The sequence below is a fragment of the Leptonychotes weddellii genome, chromosome 4, assembly GCF_054177405.1.
Source record: "Leptonychotes weddellii isolate Sample4059 chromosome 4, ASM5417740v2, whole genome shotgun sequence".
NCBI lineage: Eukaryota > Metazoa > Chordata > Mammalia > Carnivora > Phocidae > Leptonychotes > Leptonychotes weddellii.
The window spans coordinates 56,257,941-56,278,764 of NC_138372.1; the positions used below are offsets into that span (position 1 = coordinate 56,257,941).

Consider the following 20,824-nt stretch of genomic DNA (forward strand, 5'->3'; position numbering starts at 1 on the left):
TGTCATTCTTATTTTATGAATTGCCATTTGTAGAACTCCATGTCTTAGATTTTATCTATGATGGTGTTCAACATAATCAACACATGGTAAAATTTAATCATGGTCTATGTTGAGAATTTCTTCTTATAATTTTGTACTTCTAATATAGGCAAAACTTACATTTATTTCTATTAGTAGCATGTCATAGGATGTGGATTCCCATTATTTATATAGAGAGATGAATTCTATCACCAGTCACTCTTTTCCAACTGGCATTACTTTAACTCAGGGGAAAATGATTAGAAAGAAGCTCTAGATAGTTTTAATAGCTGTTTGTGAACCTCAGATGTAACTGAACCACTTTCTAGATTTACCTATTAAAGAAATGGCCCATGAACCTATGCATGGGTAGATAATCAGTTGATGAAGGTAAATAATCCTATTGAAACATTTACTATTTATTTTTGATACAGCTGTTTTTAAACAGACTGATTAGTTCCCTTTATGATTTCACTCTTGAAAGCACAAAGTGTTTTGTTCTTTGTCATTGTTGCATGACATTCCATTTGGCAGTCAGCTTATTTTTAGCCAGACTATCAAAATATTTTTCAACTGGACTGTCATTGCACTTGAACTTGGAATCTTGTAACCTGAGGAACTGCACTGAGGAAAAGAAGAAACTTCTAACAAATGGGAAATTATAAATCTAGACCAACCCAAACTTGCACGGGTAATTATTCTTATATCCTCAAAGGTAACATGGTTCAATAGTAGTTATAGATAATTAACATATCATTGGAGTATCTGTTAATTTTTACACGGAGGATATGACAATGTATTATATGAAACTGTTGAGAAGATTATCTGAACTCAAATTATTTTTCTCTGAAAGATTTTTAGAGAAAACAGAAAATTTCTTACAAAACTGTATTCATTGTTAGGTAAAATGTTCCTAGGAATACTGCTGAATATAGAGATTTTAGAATTATATCTTAAAAATCTAGTATTTGAAACCTAAAAACTTTTGTCTAGGAACTAGAGATTGGTATAATTAAAATGCAAAAAAATCAAATAAAATAAGTCAAATACATTCTTTTATGTAAATATATTATCCAATATCAAATCGGTTCTTAATTACTACAATTCAATATGATTGCATTTTAGATATAAACATCTGTATTTTAAGCTTACAATCAGTAATTTAAATTAAGTATTGTAGAATTTAGAATAAAAACCTGAGTTTTAATTACTTGTATGTTATGATCTGTGTCTACAGTTTGCAAAGCACAGCTATGAATCAGTCCCATTTGTTTTTCTTTACTAGATGAATGGAAGAAGAAAGTCAGTGAATCTTACGTTATTATAATAGAAAGATTAGAAGATGACCTGCGGATCAAAGAAAAAGAACTTGCAGAACTAAGGCACATATTTAGGTAAAGTTCTCAGAGTTATTAGTTCTTGGTATAAGTATCTTTATTAATTATCTTGTTTTTAGATACACCTATATTTAAAAACACAACCCATAGAATCTCGGATGTTACCAGACATGTTAAGCCTTAAAATATAAGGTTACCCCTTCTTGACCATTCAGATAGCCCCTAAAATGCAAATATCTTATCTCCTTAAAAAATGACTTGCATGCTCCCATTGCTTAAGTTTAAAAAGAGAGGCAAATAAGGGCTGACTTTTGAATACAAGTGGTTACTGATCTGAATAATCTTCCCTGGAATTAGGTCTTTCTTGTAAGCCATGCCAGCAACAAAAAGCAAGATTTCTCTTCCCAAATGGTGGTAGAATATTGGCCATGTTGTTCTTTTTGAACTACTAGGATAAGTCCAATTTTAACAAACCTTCTGGTCTCTCGACATTGAAAGGCTGTCCCTTAATGGAACTGAGTATCATTCTGCCCCTGAACAAGCATGTAACACTGGGTAATACTGGCTTTAAGCTTTCAGTGGGTTTTGTATCATGATAACAAGAGAAAAATAATCTGGCATAGTCACAACCTTGGGAGACACAAAATGTTCAGAAAAGGCCCTTAAACACACAAGCAACCTTCTGGAGAAATTGAATCTGGCATTGAGAAACTATATGCATTTTGGAGGGTCAGTTTAAGTTAACTGTCTGACTGAGGAAAAGTTCCATGTAGGCCAATTAGCCATGTTGACTTTTACCTGCATTATTCATCTAATGTACTCGTGACAAAGAATTTCCTCTATTTTACTTGGAAAACAGGTGTGAAGCAGTAACCAAATGACATGTTTTTCACAAAAACTTGCAGCTATAGTAAATATACAAGGTTCACATAACTGGGAATTAAAGTTATCCATGTATAATATAGTTTATATGAAATCGTCAGTGGGTTAATAAGGCTTTTTCAAGTGATTAATTTATAATTTAGGAAATAGTTGATTCTCTGTGTTAATTTGGCCCAAAATGATAAATCAGCATTGACACTAGTGATGAGATACCCTGGGCTGACTTTTGCAAGTACTTGAACATGATCAGTTATGGGAAAACATTTCAAATTCCTGTAGAGATTTGACTGACACTGATATAATAGATTTATACATATGTATTTATTTTGTTGGAAAAAAGATACAAATATAGAACTTAATCATAAATCCTCTAGCTCTTACTGACTCAGATAAATATACTGAATGAAATGTGGTTAAACTAGAGAGATTTTCCTCAACTTCATAAAGTCAAAACCTCATTTATTAATTTATTTTTTTAATTTAAGAAGTACTGTGCAAGGGCGCCTGGGTGGCTCAGTCGTTAAGCATCTGCCTTCGGCTCGGGTCATGGTCCCAGGGTCCTGGGATCGAGTCCCACATCGGGCTCCCTGCTCAGCGGGAAGCCTGCTTCTCCCTCTCCCACTCTCCCTGCTTGTGTTCCTGCTCTCGCTGTCTCTCTCTTTCAAATAAATAATAAAATCTTAAAAAAAAAAAAAGTACTGTGCAAGTAAGTCAAGGCTAATTTAAATAGACATATCCTTTTAAGGATTAAGCTTAACAATGGGCTTGAGATGTAGGTCTTCTCTCATACTCAAAAACAGACCGTTATTTTTACAGCTCTGCTATAGCTGACTTTTCCTACATTTCCACTATATGAATAAATGTGACCTCCTTTTTACTAATTAGTATTGGGGTAAGAGGCAGGAAACAGTGTCAAGGACAATATAGTTCAGAATTTATTGTGCCAACTATATTCAAGTTGTTATTCGAGCCACATCAAATACAAGACATTAGATAATTCTCACCATGACTCTGTGTGATAAATATGAATTCTGATGGATGATAAATTGAGGACCAGAGACATAGTATCTTATCAAGATCATATGATCAGTAAGTGCCAGAATTCTAATTTGTAGCAAGGTCAGCCGACTCTACAGAGAGAGGTCTTCCTATTATACCCTGCTTCCTGCTCCAGGAGTTCATAATCTGGTTTAGGGGAAAGACATATATAAATAACTCACAGAAGTCTATGACAAGTGCTAAATGGAAAGAAAAATAAAATGGTTTCAAATACAAAAAAAGAAGATTTGGGGATCTTTATTTATTCATCAATTTTAAAAAGCATTCCAGATAAAAGGCATAGTTAAGTAAAGATATATATAGGCAAGAATGGATGAGTACCATGGAAAGTCTAGAGGAGTCAAGAAAAACTAATGTCTTGACCATTTTATCTAAGTTGAATAAGAAAGTTATGTCAGTCAGTGTAACAGTTTTACAGTGATACAAAAATAGTTTTAAACCCAGTTTCTTTTATTTACAAACTATGTATCCTTGAATATATTATTTAATCTCATTGAGCCTCATTTCCATCTGTAAAATGAAGTTAATAATAACGATCTCACAGGATATTTGCAAAATGATGTCAATTAAATATTGAGTTGAGGGCCTAACACAAAGTAGGCATGGAATAACTGGAGGTTTCTATTATGGTTGGATAAATAAGGGCAGTTAGAAAGACTGAAGACTTTATTATCTAGTGGAAGTAACAAATAATTTATTAAAAGTTAGAAAGTAAGAAAGTTAGGGTTAAATGTTTTAATATGAAAATATTAAATGTTTTAATATGTTTTCAAAAGTAAAAATGTAAAATGTTAGAACAATTCAAGATGATGCCAAAATCTGAAATATAACTTTTAAAGATTGTGATCAAAAGGGATTTGGCTACAGTACTAGAAGACTCATCAAAATAGATGTCAATTTTCCTAAGAATAATGGTAGGGCATTTTGTGGAAAAGAAGACTGATGGCCTAGTGCTGAAGCCTTTAAGGAAATGACAGAAATGTCCCATTAGCTAAAGGCGATAGTAATGAAGCTGAGGAGAAGATTACCCCCAGCCTAGAATCATGTTTCTCCAAGGGCTAAGAACCTCCTACAGTAACCAACAGTGCTTGCTAAAATTTTAGATTCCATGATTCCAGTCCATATCAAATGAATCAGAATCTCTGGGGATGACTTCCAGAAACCTGAATTTTTAACAAGCTCTTCAGGTAATATTTTTGTATGCTAAAAATGATGCTTCTGCTAAGGTTTAAAAACTACTTCTAGAAAGATATTCAAGTTGCACTGAAAACTCTGCCTGAGGTGATATTGGTGAAGGGATGAGGAACATGAGAACAGAAAGCAGGCAACTAGTATGGTCTACAGAGATTCAAGGGAGCAAACAAACAAACAAATATAAACAGAGTACTCTGATTCTATCAAGCAGATGGCATCATTGGGAAAGAAAGTCAGTCATGCCTAGGGCAAAGTTCTGAGGATTTTCTTTTCTCTAGAATAAAATGATGGATGACAGGAAAGAAAAGAATGGAGTGCTGAGAATATAAATTGTCTTACTCATTGATTCACACACCAAAATTTTAAGGTGTTTGGGAAGATGAAACATAATATTGTATGAGATCGCATTTGAGTATCTAGGACATTTTGGGTGTTAAATAAATGTTAGAGTCTTTTTCTTTCTCATCTTTATACATGCCTTATATAATGTAAGGAGTACTTCTGTGATGAACTACTGTGTTATGCCTCATGACATCAGGCTTTCTCTAAACATGTAGATAAGAGGAAAATGGTAAAGATGTCCAAAAAGAGGCATTTAACACCAGAGTCACAGGTGGAGGATCACTGGTATAAACACATATTTGGGAGGTTTTTGGAGTTTTTGTTGTTTTTATTTGCTAACAAGTTTCTTTATGGTATACAAGGTAGATAATAAATCCATTAATTAAAAGAGATTTTCCACACCATTGTGCACCAAGGCTTCTGTAGCTCATATACATAATCTCCTGGTATAACTTTCACCCACAATATAGCATACAGGAAGACAGTACTAAATTTTAAAAAGATAAAAAGAGCTAGACCGTTATGTTTCTTATGCCAATTTATAGCAGCTTTGGGATAAAATCTTGGTAGGGTAATGAAGGTGAAAGGAATTGGAATGTTTTCTCATGTTCCACAATAAAGTTACATTCACTCATAACTTTGGACATTTGTTGAGATAATAGATCGAAGATAGGAAGAGATGAAGAAAAAGAGAAGGCAGAAGAAGGAAAGACGGAAGTGGTACATTGGAATACCATTGTCTGTATTTCCTCCTCTGTGCTTTCTCTAATCTTTTTGCTTATCAATATAATAGCACTTACTACATGGTGTTGTCTTTATCCATTTACAATTCTGTCTAACCACTAGTATATGTGTTCACTAAAGGCAGCTTCTTTGTCTTATTTAGCTTTATTTATATTTGTGTTTATTTGTAATACCTATTTGTATAGCACTTGAAAGGAAAAAAACTAACAACTTAGTGCCTACCATATTTTAGTCATGCTACTAGGTATTTTAACTTGCATTAGCTCATACAATCCTAACTGTATATATGTAAAGTGCTTTAGCACAATGATTGGCACATGGTAAATGCTCAAAAATTTTAGTTAAAAACTAATCATCATTGTTTATGTTAACAACCTCTGAGGTAGGCATTTGTTGCAATTGCCATTTTATACCTAAAGAAAATGAGGCAATCAAATTAAATTGGCTTGAACTAGGATAAACAATTTGTATGATTGTACTGGGATTGTATCCACTTGTATTTAATTTCAAAATGTGTAATCTTCATGATCTTTGTTCTCAATCTGGGAGGGAGGAACAAATTATCTTCCAAATATCTTCAAATTATCTTCGAAATATTTTTATTTTCCCTATACCACTCCACAATTTTGCTATATCCTGTGTATTAGAACTACCCCTGGGGGTGGGAGTGGAAGACTATATTTTAGTCCCCCTCCCCTACCCCTGGGGAAACATGTACCTCACCCATGATCTTTGAAAACCACTTACATGATGGCCCTCCACATGTAACTTTTAAAAGCTTTTTGATTAAATTATTTTGTTTCAATATGTTTTTAAGTCATTAGAAATTTTAGAACTGTATTCTGCTAATTTAATTGTCAGGGCTACTCTTTATCTGCTTAATCTGCAATATGAAATTTGACATCACTGAGGAAGTTCCAGAGAAGTAATATTGTTCCAATGCCATGCTATTTCAGCAATAATAAAAATAACCCTATTTTTTTTCTCATTTTAAATCTTATTTTGTCATTGAGTTGATAATAATATTCCACTTTGAAATTGATTAGGTTTAATAAATAAACTAAAATAGAAGAATGCTCTGTTTCATGGGCAAGCAGTTGTAATATTTGCATGCTAAAAATGTACAGAGGGGGAGGGAAGAGAGAAAAAGTATATATGCCCTTCCTGCTCATTTTCTCCCTGAAAAGTTCCTCTGGGCCCAGCTGCAGTCCAACATACCTATCTTCCAAATGAAATATCTTCCAAAATTCTACTTTTTCAAAGCCATAACCAATTATGAAATTTAGCTATTGTAAAATGAATAGCTCCAGAAACATGGCAGGCTGACCTTATCTAAAATAGTGAAATTCTGCATCAAGCTGAGAAGTAGAATATTGAGGGGGGACATGTCATCTTATAAAATTAAAATAGTGTGAAAGTATTATTTCGCATGTTTGGTTAGTGCATTGTGCTAATTAGTAATGAAACAAAAACAAACCATCACAGCAACAGAAAGACAATTCACATTGCTCCAAGACTGCCTACCTTTTTATTTCTTTTCTTGCTTGTCTAGGTAAAACCAGTTATGAATAATAATTGTACAATAATAGCTTGTGGAAACCTTATGAAGCAGCTTGATCTCAATCTCTCTCTTTGTCTTTCAGTCTCTCTCTCCCTCTAGCTTGCTACCTCACTAGCTCTCACTATCTTTCCTCCTTTTCTCCTTACTCTATTCTTCCCTCCCATCCCATACTGCCTCCATCTTCCCTTTCTACTTCTGATCTCCCTTCTCAAATGCAAAGCAAAATAATAAAATTGTTAAAATAATTAATATAATAATCAATATCAATGCTTTATTAAAAATAATTATTATAGCAGCTAATGTTTATAAAACTCTTGCAAGATCCAAGCCTCACAATAAATTATTATTGTCTCAATTTTATCATCCTTAGCTTTTCTTCCTCTACCTGCCAACATATTTCAGCAATTATTTATTGTATGATGAATGAATAAATATACTTCATATTGTTAAGTTTGCTGATTGGATCTATATGATATTGGACAAATACATTTCTGGGTATTTCCTGGGGATATACCTTGGGAATAGATCTTGATGATTTTTTTGTTTCTGTTGTTTGGTGGGACAGGAATCAGAAACAGCCACAAAGAACACGTAAGAAGTTACAAGGGGGAGGAGTTAAGATGGTGGAGAAGTAGGGGAACTAGGGGCTTTCCTCCTCTCTTGAATACAGCTGTATTGAGGTCAGATCACTTGGAACACCCAGGAAATCGATCTGAGGATTTTTAGAAGGATTTCTACGGTTGGAGGAAGACAACATGGCAGGTGCAGGGTGTGTGGAAGTGAACTGGGAAAGAGGAAAACTGTCATGCTGCAGACGGAGGGAACCCTTTCCACAGGAGAGAAAGGGGCAGAGGTCGAGAGGGGTTGAGAGAGTGGGGCGTTGGGTTTGCACAAGAAGAAAACCTCTCAGACCACAGCCTGGGGAGTTGGGGGACCTGGGTGGTGCAGGTTTTTAGCAAACAGTGAATATAGCTCAGATTCTGAGCTTTTGGAAGTGCGTGACTTTTGCGGAGAGTTGCTGTAGCTTGTGCTCCTGGAGAGAACAGCTTTGGCCCAGGAGCATGCACAAAGTGGAGTAGGGATCTCAGAGGTCGCACTGGGAAAGATTGTTCCCGTTCCTAGAGTACATTTGGAAGAGGGTATATATCCTCTCCAAGGACAAAAGACACTGCAGGCACCAGCAGATGGCCTTTCATCGGCAGCAAACAAAAGTGTGCACAGAGGCTGGATAACCTGGTTGCTGCTTTTCATGTTGCCAAAGCATAGAATCCGCACACTGCACAGGTGGGGAACTTTTTTTTGTGACAAAGAGCACTAGTCAGAGAGCAGCAAGCCTCTAATCCAGAAGAGGAAGCAGACCAGAGTGGTGCCACTACTTTAAGATTTGGACTTTTGTATCCCAGCGGTGCCAGCAGGACAGCTGGGCGCCACGCATGCTGATGGCCCTCACGTTTCCGTGAGGGCTTCCTGAACAGCAGGGACTGTGAGAGCCCCCAACCAAAAGGAGAGAGTGCGATGTTGCCATTTTACCCCCACTACCAACACAGCCAGGCAGCAGAGAACAACACAGCGGCCCCTAGGGAAGGTGGGAGTGGCTTTCATCAAACCCCACCCACCCTGTGCTTGGCAAGTGCTTTTTTTTTTTTTTTTTTTACTGAGGGCAGGACTAACTGAGCCAGCGCAGTAGGCCTCTTCTGAAGAAGAGCAGCTCAGGCAGCACACCACATGCACCAAGTGTACTGAGTGTACAGTGCCTCACGGCGTCCCCTTCAGTTCTGCTGGAAATAAGACCAGGCTATATATATATATCTTTTTTTCTTTTACTCTTTTTTTTTTCCTTTGGAATCAGACTTACAGTTTTTTTTGTTTGTGAGTTTGTTTTTTCATTTCCTTTCTTTCTCGTTTTTGTTTTTTTTTTTTTTGGATCAGGCTTCTTTCTTTTCTTTTCTTTTTAGGGGTGCCTGGGTGGCTCAGTGGGTTAAGCATCTGACTTGAGCTCAGGGTCCTGGGATTGAGCCCCACATCGGGCTCCTTGCTCAGTGGGGGCCTGCTTCTCCCTCTCCTTCTGCTGCTCCCCCTGCTTGTTCTCTCTCTCTCTGTCAAATAAATTAATTAATTAAAAAAAAAACAAAAACCCAGAACACAGTAGCAGAATGCACACAGCATACACCAGAAACACTTCCCAAAGTTCCAGGCCCTGGAGAAAGTATGACCTCTTTCTAATTTTTTTTTAATTTTTTAAGATTTTATTTATTTATTCATGAGAGACAGAGAGAGAGAGAAGCAGAGGGAGAAGCAGGCTTCCCGTGGAGCAGGGAGCCCAATGTGGGACTTGATTTCAGGACTCTGGGATCATGACCTGAGCCGAAGGCAGATGCTTAACCATTTGAGCCACCCAAGTGCCCAAATATGACCTCTTTTTAATATATCATTATTCTGGGGGCACCTGAGTGGCTCAGCAGTTAAGCGTCTGCCCTGGGCTCAGGTCAGGACCTGGGATCAAGCCCCACATCCGGCTCCCTGATCAGCGGGAAGCCTGCTTCTCCCTCTCCCACTCCTCCTGCTTGTGTTCCTCTCTTGCTATGTCTCTGTTGAATAAATAAATAAAATCTTTAAAAAAAATTTATCATTACTCTGAGGTGCAAGAAACAAAGAAGCTTTCATAACACGCAAAAGATAGAAACTTAGCCAAAATGACAAGACAGAGGAATTCTCCCCAAAAGAAAGGTTAGGAAGATACCACAGCCAGGGACTTGCTCAAAGCAGATATAAGCAATATATCTAAACAAGAATTTAGATCAACAGTTATAAAACTACTAGCTGGTCTTTAAAAAAAAATCATTGAAGACAACAGATAACCCTTGCTGCAGAGGTAAAAGACCTAAAAACTGGTCAGGCTGAAATAAAAAATGCTATAGCTGAGATGAAAAACCGACTGGATATAATCACTGCAAGGAATGAAGAAGCAGAGGAGAGGACAGGTGTTATAGAAGATGAAATTATGGAAAATAATGAAGCTGAAAAGAAGAGGGAAAGAAAGCCATTAGATCACCAATGTAGACTTAGGGAACTCAGTGATTCCATAAAGCAAAATAATATCCATATCATAGGAGTCCCAGAAGAAGAAGAGTGGGAAAAGGGGGCAGAAAGTTTATTTGAATCAATTATAGCTAAGAACTTCCCTAATCTGGGGAAGGAAACAGGCATTCAAGTCCAAGAGGCAAGAGAACTCCCCTCAAAATCAACAAAAACAGACATATTATAGTGAAATCAACAAAACTACAACATATTATAGTGAAACTAGCAAAAAAAAAAAAAAAAAAGAGAGAATCCTGAAAGCAGCTTGGGAGAAAAGATCCTTAACTTACAAGGGTAGACACGTAAGGCTAGCAGCAACACTGTCCATAGAGACCTGGCAGGCCAGAAATGATTGGCATCATATATTCAACATCTAAAGTGGGAAAAATATATAGCCAAAAATTTATTCAGCAAGGCTGTCATTCAGAATAGAAGGGGAGATTAAAAGTTTCCAAGACAAACAAAAACTAAAGGAGTTTGTGAACACTAAACCAGCCCTGTAAGAAATATTAAAGGGGACCCTTTGAGTGGAAAGAGAGAACAAAAGTAACAAAGACTAGGAAGGAACAGAGACAATCTATAGGAATAGCAACTTTATAGGTAATACAATGGCACTAAATTCATATCTTTCCATAATTACTCTGAATGTAAATGGACTAAATGCTCCAACAAAAGACAGGTTATCAGGATGAATGAAAAAACAAGACCCATCATTATGCTGCTTATAAAAGATTCATTTTAGACTCAAAGACACCTCCAGATTGAAAGTGAGGGGGTGAAGAACCATCTCTCATGCTAATGGACATCAAAAGAAAGCCAGAGTAGCCAGCTTATATCAGACAAACTAGACTTTAAACCAAAAACTGTAATAAGAGATGAAGAAGGACACTATATCATAATAAAAGGGTCTATCCAACAAGAAGATTTAACAACTGTAAATACTTATGCCCTTAACTTGGGAGCAACTAAATATATATAAATCAATTAATAACAAACCTAAAGAAATTCATTAATAACAATACAATAGTAGTAGGGAAATTTAATACCCAACTAATAGCAATGGACAGATCTTCTAAGCAGAAGATCAACAAAGAAACAAGGGCTTTGAATGGCACACTAGACCAGATGGACTTAATAGATATATTCAGAACATTTAAGCAGCAGAATACAAATTCTTTTTGAGTGAACATGGAACATTCTCCAGTAGAGATCATGTACTGGGTCACAAATCAGGACGCAACCAGGTATAAAAAGATGGAGATCATATCATGCATGTTTTCAGACCACAATGCTATGAAACAAAGTCAACCACAAGAAAAAATTTGGAAAGGCCACAAATAAAAGGAGGTTAAAGAATATCCTACTGAAGAATGAATGAGGGACGCCTGAGTGTCTCAGTCAACTAGTTAAGCATCTGCCTTCAGCTCAGTTCATATCTCAGGGTCCTGGAATGGAGCCCTGAAATGGGGCTCCCTGCTCAGTGGGGATCCTGCTTCTCCCACTCCATCTGCCGCTCCCCCTGCTTGTGTTCTCTCGCTCTCTCTCTAGCGCTCTTTCTCTCAAATAAATAAATAAAATCTTAAAAAAAGAGAGAAAAGAATGAATGGGCCAACAAGGAAATTAAAGAAGAAATTTAAAAAAATACATGGAAGCAAATGAAAATGAAAACACAACAGTTCAAAATCTTGGGGATGCAGAGAAGGTGGTGTTAAGAGGGAAGTATATAGCAATATAGGCATTCCTCAAGAAGCAAGAAAAGTGTCAAATACATAACCTAACCTTACATCTAAAGGAGCTAGAAAAAGAACAGCAAATGAAGCCTATATCCAAAGAGGGGAAACAATGAAGATTAGATCAGAAATCAATGATATAGAAATCAAATAAACAGTAGGACAGATCAATGAAACTAGGAGCCAGTTCATTAAAGAATTAAGAAGATTGCTAAATCCCTATTCAGACTTATCAAAGAGAAAAGAGAATGGAACCAAATAAATAAAATCATGAATGAAAGAGGAGAGATCACAACAAACACTGAAGAAATACAAACAATTATAAGAGAATATTATGAGCATTTATAGGCAAACAAATTAGGCACTCTGGAAGAAATGGATAAATTCCTAGAAACATATAAGCTACCAAAACGGAAACAGGAAGAAATAGAAAATCTGAACAGACCCATAACCAGCAAAGAAATTGAGTCAATAATCAAAGATCTCCCAACAAACAAAAGTCCAGGGCCAGATGGCTTCCCAGGGGAATTCTACCAGACAGTTAAAGAATTAATACCTATTCTTCTGAAATTTCCAAAAAATAGAAATGGAAGGAAAACTTCCAAACTCATTTTATGAGGCGAGAATTACCTTGATTCCAAAACTAGGTAAAGACCTAACAAGGAGAATTACAGACCAACATCCCTGATGAACACAGATGCAAAAATTCTCAACAAGATACTAGCTAATCAGATCCAACAGTACATTAAAAGGATTATTCACCATGAACAAGAAGGATTTATTCAAAGGCTGCAAGGGTGGTTCAACATCCGCAAATCAATCAGTGTGATACACCACGTCAAAAAAAGGATGTTGACAAAATACAGCATCCTTTCTTGATAAAAACCCTCAACAAAGTAGGGATAGAGGGAACATACCTCAACATCCTAAAGACCATACATGAAAGACCCATAGCTAATATTATCTCAATGGGGGAAAATTGAGAGCTTTCCCCTAAAGTCAGGAAAACAACAGGGATATCCACTCTCACCACTGTTGTTCAACATAGTACTGGAAATCCTCACCTCAGCAATCAGACAACAAAAAAGAAATAAAAGGCATCGAAATCAGTAAAGTAGAAGTCAAACTTTGACTCTTCACAGACAACATGATACTCTCTGTGGAAAATGCAAAAGACTCCAACAAAAAATTGCTAGAACGTATACAGGAATTCAGCAAAGTCGCAGGATATAAAATCAACACACAGAAGTCCTTTGCATTTCTATACACCAACAATGAAGCAGCAGAAAGAGAAATCAATGAATTGATCCCATTTACTATTGCACCAAAAACCATAAGATACCTAGGAACAAACCTAACCAAAGATGTAAAAGATCTGTATGCTGAAAACTATAGAACTGTTATGAAAGAAATTGAGGAAGAAACAAAGAAATGGAAAAACACTCCATGCTCATGGATTGGAAGAACAAATATTCTTAAAATGTCTATACTACCCAAAGTAATCTACATATTCAATGCAATCCCTATCAAAATAACACCAGCATTTTTCACAGAGATAGAACAAAAAATTCTAAAATTTGTACAGAACCAGAAAAGACCCCAAATAACCAAAGTTAGAACAAAGAATTCTAAAATTTGTACAGAACCAGAAAAGACTCCAAATAACCAAAGTAATGTTGAAAAAGAAAACCAAAGCTGGAGGCATCACAATTCTGGTCTTCAAGCTGTATTTTATAGCTGTAATCATCAAGACAGTATGGTACTGGCACAAAAACAGGCACATTGGTCAATGGAACAGAATAGACAACCCAGAAATTGACTCTCAACTCTGGTCAACTAATCTTTGACAAAACAGGAAAGAATATCCAGTGGGAAAAAGACAGTGTCTTCAACAAATGGTGTTGGAAAAACTGGACAGCCACATGCAGAAGAATGAAACTGGACCACTTTGTTACACCACACAAAAAAATAAATTCAAAATGGATGAAAGACTTAAATTTAAGGCAGGAATCTATCAAAATCCTAGAGGAGAACATAGGCAGCAACTTCTTTGATCTTGGCCACAGGAACTTCTCTCTAGACACGTCTCAGGAGGCAAGTGAAACAAACAAACAAACAAAAAAGAACTATTGGGACTTCATCAGGAGAAAAAGCTTTTGCACAGCAAAGGAAACAATGAACAAAACTAAAAGGCAGCCAATGGAAGGGGAGAAGATATTTGTAAATGACATATTAAATAAAGGGTTACTATCCAAAATCTATAATGAACTTGTCAAACTCAATACCCAAAAATAAAAAATCCTGTCAAGAAATGGGCAGAAGATATGAACAGACATTTCTCCAAAGAATACATACAAATGGCTAACAGACACATGAAAAAAATGTTCAACAACACTTATCATCAGGAAATACAAATCAAAACCCCTGTGGGATACCACCTCACACCAGTCAGAATGGCTAAAGTTAACAACTTGGGAAACAACAGATGTTGGTAAGGATGCAGAGAAAGGGAAACCCTCCTACACTGTTGGTGGGAATGCAACTGGTGCAGCCACTCTGGAAAACAATATGGAGGTTCCTCAAGAAGTTAAAAAGAGAGCTACCCTATAACCAGCAATTGCACTACTAGGTATTTATCCAAAGGATACAAAAACAGTGATTCGAAGGGGCACATGCACCCCAATGTTTATAGCACCACTTTCCACAATAGCCAAAATATGGAAAGAGCCCAGGTGTCCATTGATTGATGAATGGATATGTTACTCAGCCATAAAAAAGAATGAAATCTTGCCATTTGCAATGCTGTGGATGGAACTAGAATGTATTATGCTAAGCAAAATGTCAGAGAGACAAATACCAAATGATTTCACTCGTATGTGGAATTTAACAAACAAAAGAGATGAACATAGGTGAAGGGAAGGAAAATAAAATAAGATAAAAACAGAGAGGGAGACAAACAATAAGAGACTCAACTATAGAGAACAAATTGACGATTGCTGGAGTAGAGGTGGGTGGGGGAATGGGGTAATTGGGTGGTGGGCATTAAGAAGGACACTTGATGTAATGAGACCTGGGTGTTATATGCAACTGATGAATCACAAAATTCTACTCCTGAAATTAATAATACACTGTATGTTAACTAACTTGAAGTTAAATAAAACAAACAAACAAAAAAGAATTTACAATCAACCATTTGAAACTAAATTAGCAATTTAGGAAACTAGATGATCTAAAGCAAAACCTTTTCTTCTTTCTACCTTCTTGGTCTTTCCCTAAATTTCAGCAAATGAATTAATTTAAAAAATGCATCTACCTATCAGAATATTTTGGACATTGGTATGTTATTTTTGGCCAACTGTTCAAATGTTACATTTTTATTAGTTTCCATTTGTGGTCATGTCAGATATTTTCTTGAAAGGATGAGGTCATGAGAAAGAAATTTAATTGGATCACAAAACTGCATACTTTTCTGTATAAAAGATAAAGGCTAAGAAAAGAGTTCATTATGCTACAAGAAAGAAAGTAACCTTTGGGTACAGGACTACCATTTTTAATGATTAAAGACAGAATTTACTGTTAGAAATATATTCATAATAGTGACTTCATTTTAATTAGGAACTTCATCCATACTAGAGCAAGCACTATGAACTCATTAGGATATGTTAAGTTACAGTATGGCATGGCAGTTGATGAAAAATGTAAGGGGAAATTAAAAAATAAATTGAGCTTAGGGTATTAGAATACATAAGTGATGTTCAATTGACAGGGAATTTGACATACACAGTTCCTTTAGAAGAGGCAAAAGAAGAAAATATGAAATATCTCTCCTAGGAATGATTGCATTAAAACCTTGAATATTTTAATTACGTGTTTCAAAACAGAAAGATTTGACTAGAAGTTAATGGGGAGTAAGCATTAGGATTCAAATATAACCCCAAAATAACTCTCATTTAAAAAATTACATTCCAGTTATTAAAGTTAAGATAAAAATTGTACTATTAAAATTGCACTTGACTGCCAAATATTGTGGGATCCTATTCTCAGTTGATTCATTTTGTTGCCATTAATAGAAGTTGCATGAGTTCAAGGAGGATATAATTCAAGAGAAGAACAAAAACAACAGACAATAGCGTTGTTTTGAGCAAGGAGCTCTTTAGGACTGTATATCGAGTCACACATGAATGGTCAAGTCTACTTTAAGATTCAGTGAGTTAAGAACTGATTGTTGAACAAAAAGTCACTAATATAATTCATGCTTTCAATTTTACTTATCTAAACAATAGTTATTCATTTAGGGTTATTCTTATTTTAAATAAAGCCATAAACTTTATCATCTTATATTTTCTGTTTATTCAGTGTTTACTTTCTTTGCAAAGCTGATCGGGGCATTAGAGATCAGGACTAATGCTGAGGTCAATTGCAGAATTCTATCTAGCATGCATCTTTCCAGGACTAATGCACTTAAAGGATCCAGGACACAGTGAGTAGTTTTATATCAAGTAGACTGTTGAGAACATGGTAAGATGATTATTAAGAACAGAGGTGGAGCACAAAGTTGGTGTCTAGTAGGTGTTGCGCCAGACTGATTGAATGCATCATCAAAGTTAGATCATGGAATAAGAAAGCAATTGAGTCTATCTTCTCATAAAACCTTTCAGTGCAACTGTTCCCCCCCCCTTGGATTTCTAAGATCCCCTCTTTTTTCCTCCTTTGTTAAGTTCATATCTACAGGGTTGAAAATAGCCTTCCCATGATGCCCCTGGACTTACATTACAAAATTGTGATTCTAGTAGTTGCTCTGAGTCACTGACAGGTGCTAGGTGTCACAACATCCAAGTTGGTAGTCTTTTTAAAAGCATGTGAAGACAAGGTCAGACATTTTCTAGGAGCCTGAATGAGAGCCACCATGAGCATAAAATACATCTATAGAATTCTCAAAATCAGGAAATTTTACAGGTTATCAAATGTGAGAGATTGAAGAAGGTCAAACTTGGTTTGAAAATTGTGCTAAAATTCTCCCAAGATTTGGACTATGCAGGGGAAGTTGTACACTCAGTGACCTTGTTAACAATAGTAATAATAATAAAATAACGATTTATTGATAACATATGTGCTAGGTACTACAGTAAGCCCTAACCTCATGTATCCTTCACAACAATACAATCTCTATGCATTATTTTAATCATTTCATAACTGAAGAAATTATAGCTTGAAGAGGTTTAATAACTTGTCCAAATTGGAGGGGAGGAAAAAAACTACTTAAAAGGCAGAAGCAGGATAGGATTTCAATCCTTGCGTAAATACAAGGCCCAAGCTTTTAAGGATTACCTACACTGCTGAAATGATTTTCCACTTTTAAAACATCAAAACATGGCAAATATCGCTGTATAATATTAGAAATACATTGAAAAACTAATTTTCTCAAGGGTTTATTGCTACAGAGGAGCTCCCAAGCCTTTTCTTCTTTCTGCGTTTGCCATTAAGTTCATTATAGTTAGCTCAAAAGATACTTCTTCCCTGTTCTTCTTTTAGGCTGAAGGTTATATATTTCTTTACATTTAACAGGAGATTTCCCTTTCCTTCCCCACCCAATACTTTGTTTTCTGTCTTTTGATCTTATTGTGTGTTTTCATTGCTGGATAATGGAAGGACCAGGAAAGAAAAGCCAATGCAGCTCAGAGTTTCTAAATCATTGTCAATCAACATCTTCAATGGTTAGTCAGTTTCCTTTCCCTTTTTATTTATGGACACTGATTTCCTACAAACTTTAAGAGAAAAACCCCATCCACTTAGGTTTAAAAGCAGAGTTCAGCTCTTCAGAAAACCTGTACTATTTGAAATCATAACCACAGAGAAGACCTCTGTGAATGCACTTGTAAGTCTGGGCTGCTGAGTGCACTTTGTTTAGTACTACCTATTAAGTTTAATTTCTGCAAGACATCTATAATACAATTGGCTTTAAGAGTTTAGAAGCCTGGCTCAGGCAAAGGCCACACATTTCCAAGAACCATGTTATTTTGTGAAGTTCCTGCACGTACTATAAAATAAGAATACCATTTACAATTAGGTTCATTTTAAATAGATATTTAAAACAGTAGTATTTTCATCAGAAATATTTTTTTGGCATCATTCATTGAACTGGGGGAAAGCACAGATAGGAGTGAGTTAAACTCTTAGCTATTTTTCCCAAAATCCTTGTCTCCTTGCTCTATTATTAACATTTGTAAAGATGACTCTGAGTTTATTGTACTTCTACATATAGCATTCCAAAGCAAGTTGAGGTATATTTCTCAATATGAATAAGCATGTCTGTGGACTTTGCAGCTGGGAAGTTGAACATGCAAAGCAAGAAGGTTATGAGGATGAGGATGTTCTAGAATATTCTATGAAAGCAAACCACTGGGCTTGCCATTGCTAATTAAAGTATTCACTGAGATCCTTCAATGTCTCTAGATTTAGAGATTTTCTCTTTTTAGCAGCACCCTGGAAATAGCACCTTTTCTTTTCTGTTTTAAATATTCCAGTAGCTTTTGAAGTGCTTAACTGGATGCCTTGATGATAATGTCCTGAATTTATAGTACCTTTCAAGTGTAAGTACTTTACAAATGATATGGAAGGCTCACTCACCAAAGACTATGCTATCTTACTAAAGCTGCTGGAGATTTAAATAGGCAGGAAGCCACTTGAAATTGACCTGGGAGGCCAAGGATATGATCTCATTTCTACCGAAAAATGCCCTGGGAGTACCAACGACTTCAAGAGGTCAAGAATTTTAGCTTTACATTCCTTTTCCAAGACTACCTTTGGCTGTCTAGGGCCCTCCTGGGGCAATGCTCTCTGTTCAGACAAAGGCAAGGATTTTACTAATTGAATCACTAACACTACTCCTCTCCAGGTATTGTATCATAGTACCAATCAGAGTTTAGACCTCCTTTATCTGTGAAATCTGACCCTGTCAGAGTACAAGGAAACTTTGCTTCAGGCAGAATCTGTAAAACATCGGGATTATATTCCTCTCTCCAATCTCTTATCAAATGCTACTTTTTTTTTTCCTTTTTGGAGGGAATTTCTTGACTTTCTCCATAAATACGATGAGAAATTTTGAATGTGAATGAGTTTACTTTCAAATGTCTGTTTTCTATTTCTCTTATACAAAAATTTTAATTCATAAAGTTTCCTTGAAAAGTTCAAATTATACATAGAACACAAAACTGCTTAATAGTCGTTAATTTAAACTTGTCTCTCTAACTTTCATATTATTTCCTCTTGATTTTAAGTATTCTTCATATGGATACATATTTAAAATTCTTTTTCTAGATGCCACAAAATCCTAGAAAAGACATACTTCTGAATTTATAGTAACAGGTTTCCCTTTCATAAGTTTTCAAGTGAAAAATAGTAAACTAAAAGGTGAAATTTTTAGTCATCTGAAAAACTTTTTTTTTCAGCTCTGATGATGCCTTCAATAAAGTCAACTTAAATTACCGCACAGAAAATGGGCTGTCTCTACTTCATCTATGTTGTATTTGTGGAGGTGAGTGCTTGAAACTCAATACTTTACAAACTAGTTGTATGTAGGTCAATGATTTGAGGTGCTTAATAGTCTACAAGAGAATTCTATTCATGCTCAATTTTCTTTTTTGCTTTGTCCCTACAACCCTGATAACCTTCAGTTGAAGCAGTAACTACCAGGCAGATGTTCCAAATGATTTAGCTCTGAATTTAAGTTTCACTGTGTTCCTACCCTGAACCAAGTCACTTAATTTGCTTGGAAATTAAAACAAAAAAATTCAGTATTGGCCATGCCAGTCAGGGATTAGGTTAAATTCAGAAGCACTTAAAGCATTCCCTAAAATATCATCATGCAATCACTTTACAATCTGCAGTAAAATATGTGTAAGGTAAGATAAATGCCAAAGATGAAATCTCAAAGTGAAGATTGATCAAAGTGAAGATTTAGAGTTTAATTTGGCTCGTATTTTGTTCAGTTTTGTTCATTAATGTATCCCAAGCACTGGCATATAGTAGATAATACATTTTTAAATTAATGAATGATTAATATTTACTTTGTTAATACAAACTAGAATTCATTGAACTCAGGTTTTAAATAAAAAACACTAATGCAGATATATTGACTCTAATCATATTCCTTAAGCATTCCTCCCAGAACAAACTAAACAGACTCTACCTAACAGATCTTCTAAATTTAAACATGCTTTCCCAACCTTAGTTATTTCTTCCAGATTTCTCTGATCTAAATAAATAAGCTCTACTGCTAATGATGTTCTGAGGAATCCTGTACAACTAGATTTTTATCTAAGCTTTTTCACTGTTTATTAAATGAATTTTCATGTTTTTATGTTTTAAAACCAACTGATGAGAGTACTACAGAAAAAAATGTAACACAAATGATTTAAGTAAACAGCACTGATACGAAGTTCTGTAAGTGTAATAGAAATGTTCATTACTAAGGATGGCTGTCAATTAATAGAAGACTTTACAAATGGCCCGCAGAACAGCAGTCTGACATTTTTTTAAAATTTTTTTTTTTTCCTTTTTTATTGTTATATTAATCACATACATTACATCATTAGTTTTTGATGTAGTATTCCATGATTCATTGTTTGCGTATAACACCCAGTGCTCCATGCAGAACGTGCCCTCTTTAATACCCATCACCAGGCTAACCCATCCTCCCACCCCCCCTCCCCACTAGAACCCTCAGTTTGTTTTTCAGAGTCCATCGTCTCTCATGGTTCGTCTGCCACTCCGATTTCCCCCTTCATTCTTCCCCTCCTGCTATCTTCTTCTTCTTTTTTATAACATATATTGTATTATTTGTTTCAGAGGTACAGATCTGTGATTCAACAGTCTTGCAC

At 35.6% G+C, this 20,824-nt stretch overlaps 1 protein-coding gene across 1 annotated transcript in view; it reads left to right on the plus strand.

Annotated features, from left to right (window-relative positions):
* The first annotated feature begins 525 nt into the window (after window positions 1-525).
* Window positions 526-20,824, plus strand: part of TNNI3K (TNNI3 interacting kinase) — a 280,406-nt gene continuing 260,107 nt past the window's right edge. Inside the window, exons 1-3 of the mRNA XM_081818637.1 lie at window positions 526-709; window positions 1,304-1,412; window positions 19,394-19,479. Of these exons, the coding sequence (XP_081674763.1) occupies window positions 670-709; window positions 1,304-1,412; window positions 19,394-19,479 (235 nt within the window). The 5' untranslated portion in view covers window positions 526-669. The remainder of the gene's footprint in view (window positions 710-1,303; window positions 1,413-19,393; window positions 19,480-20,824) is intronic.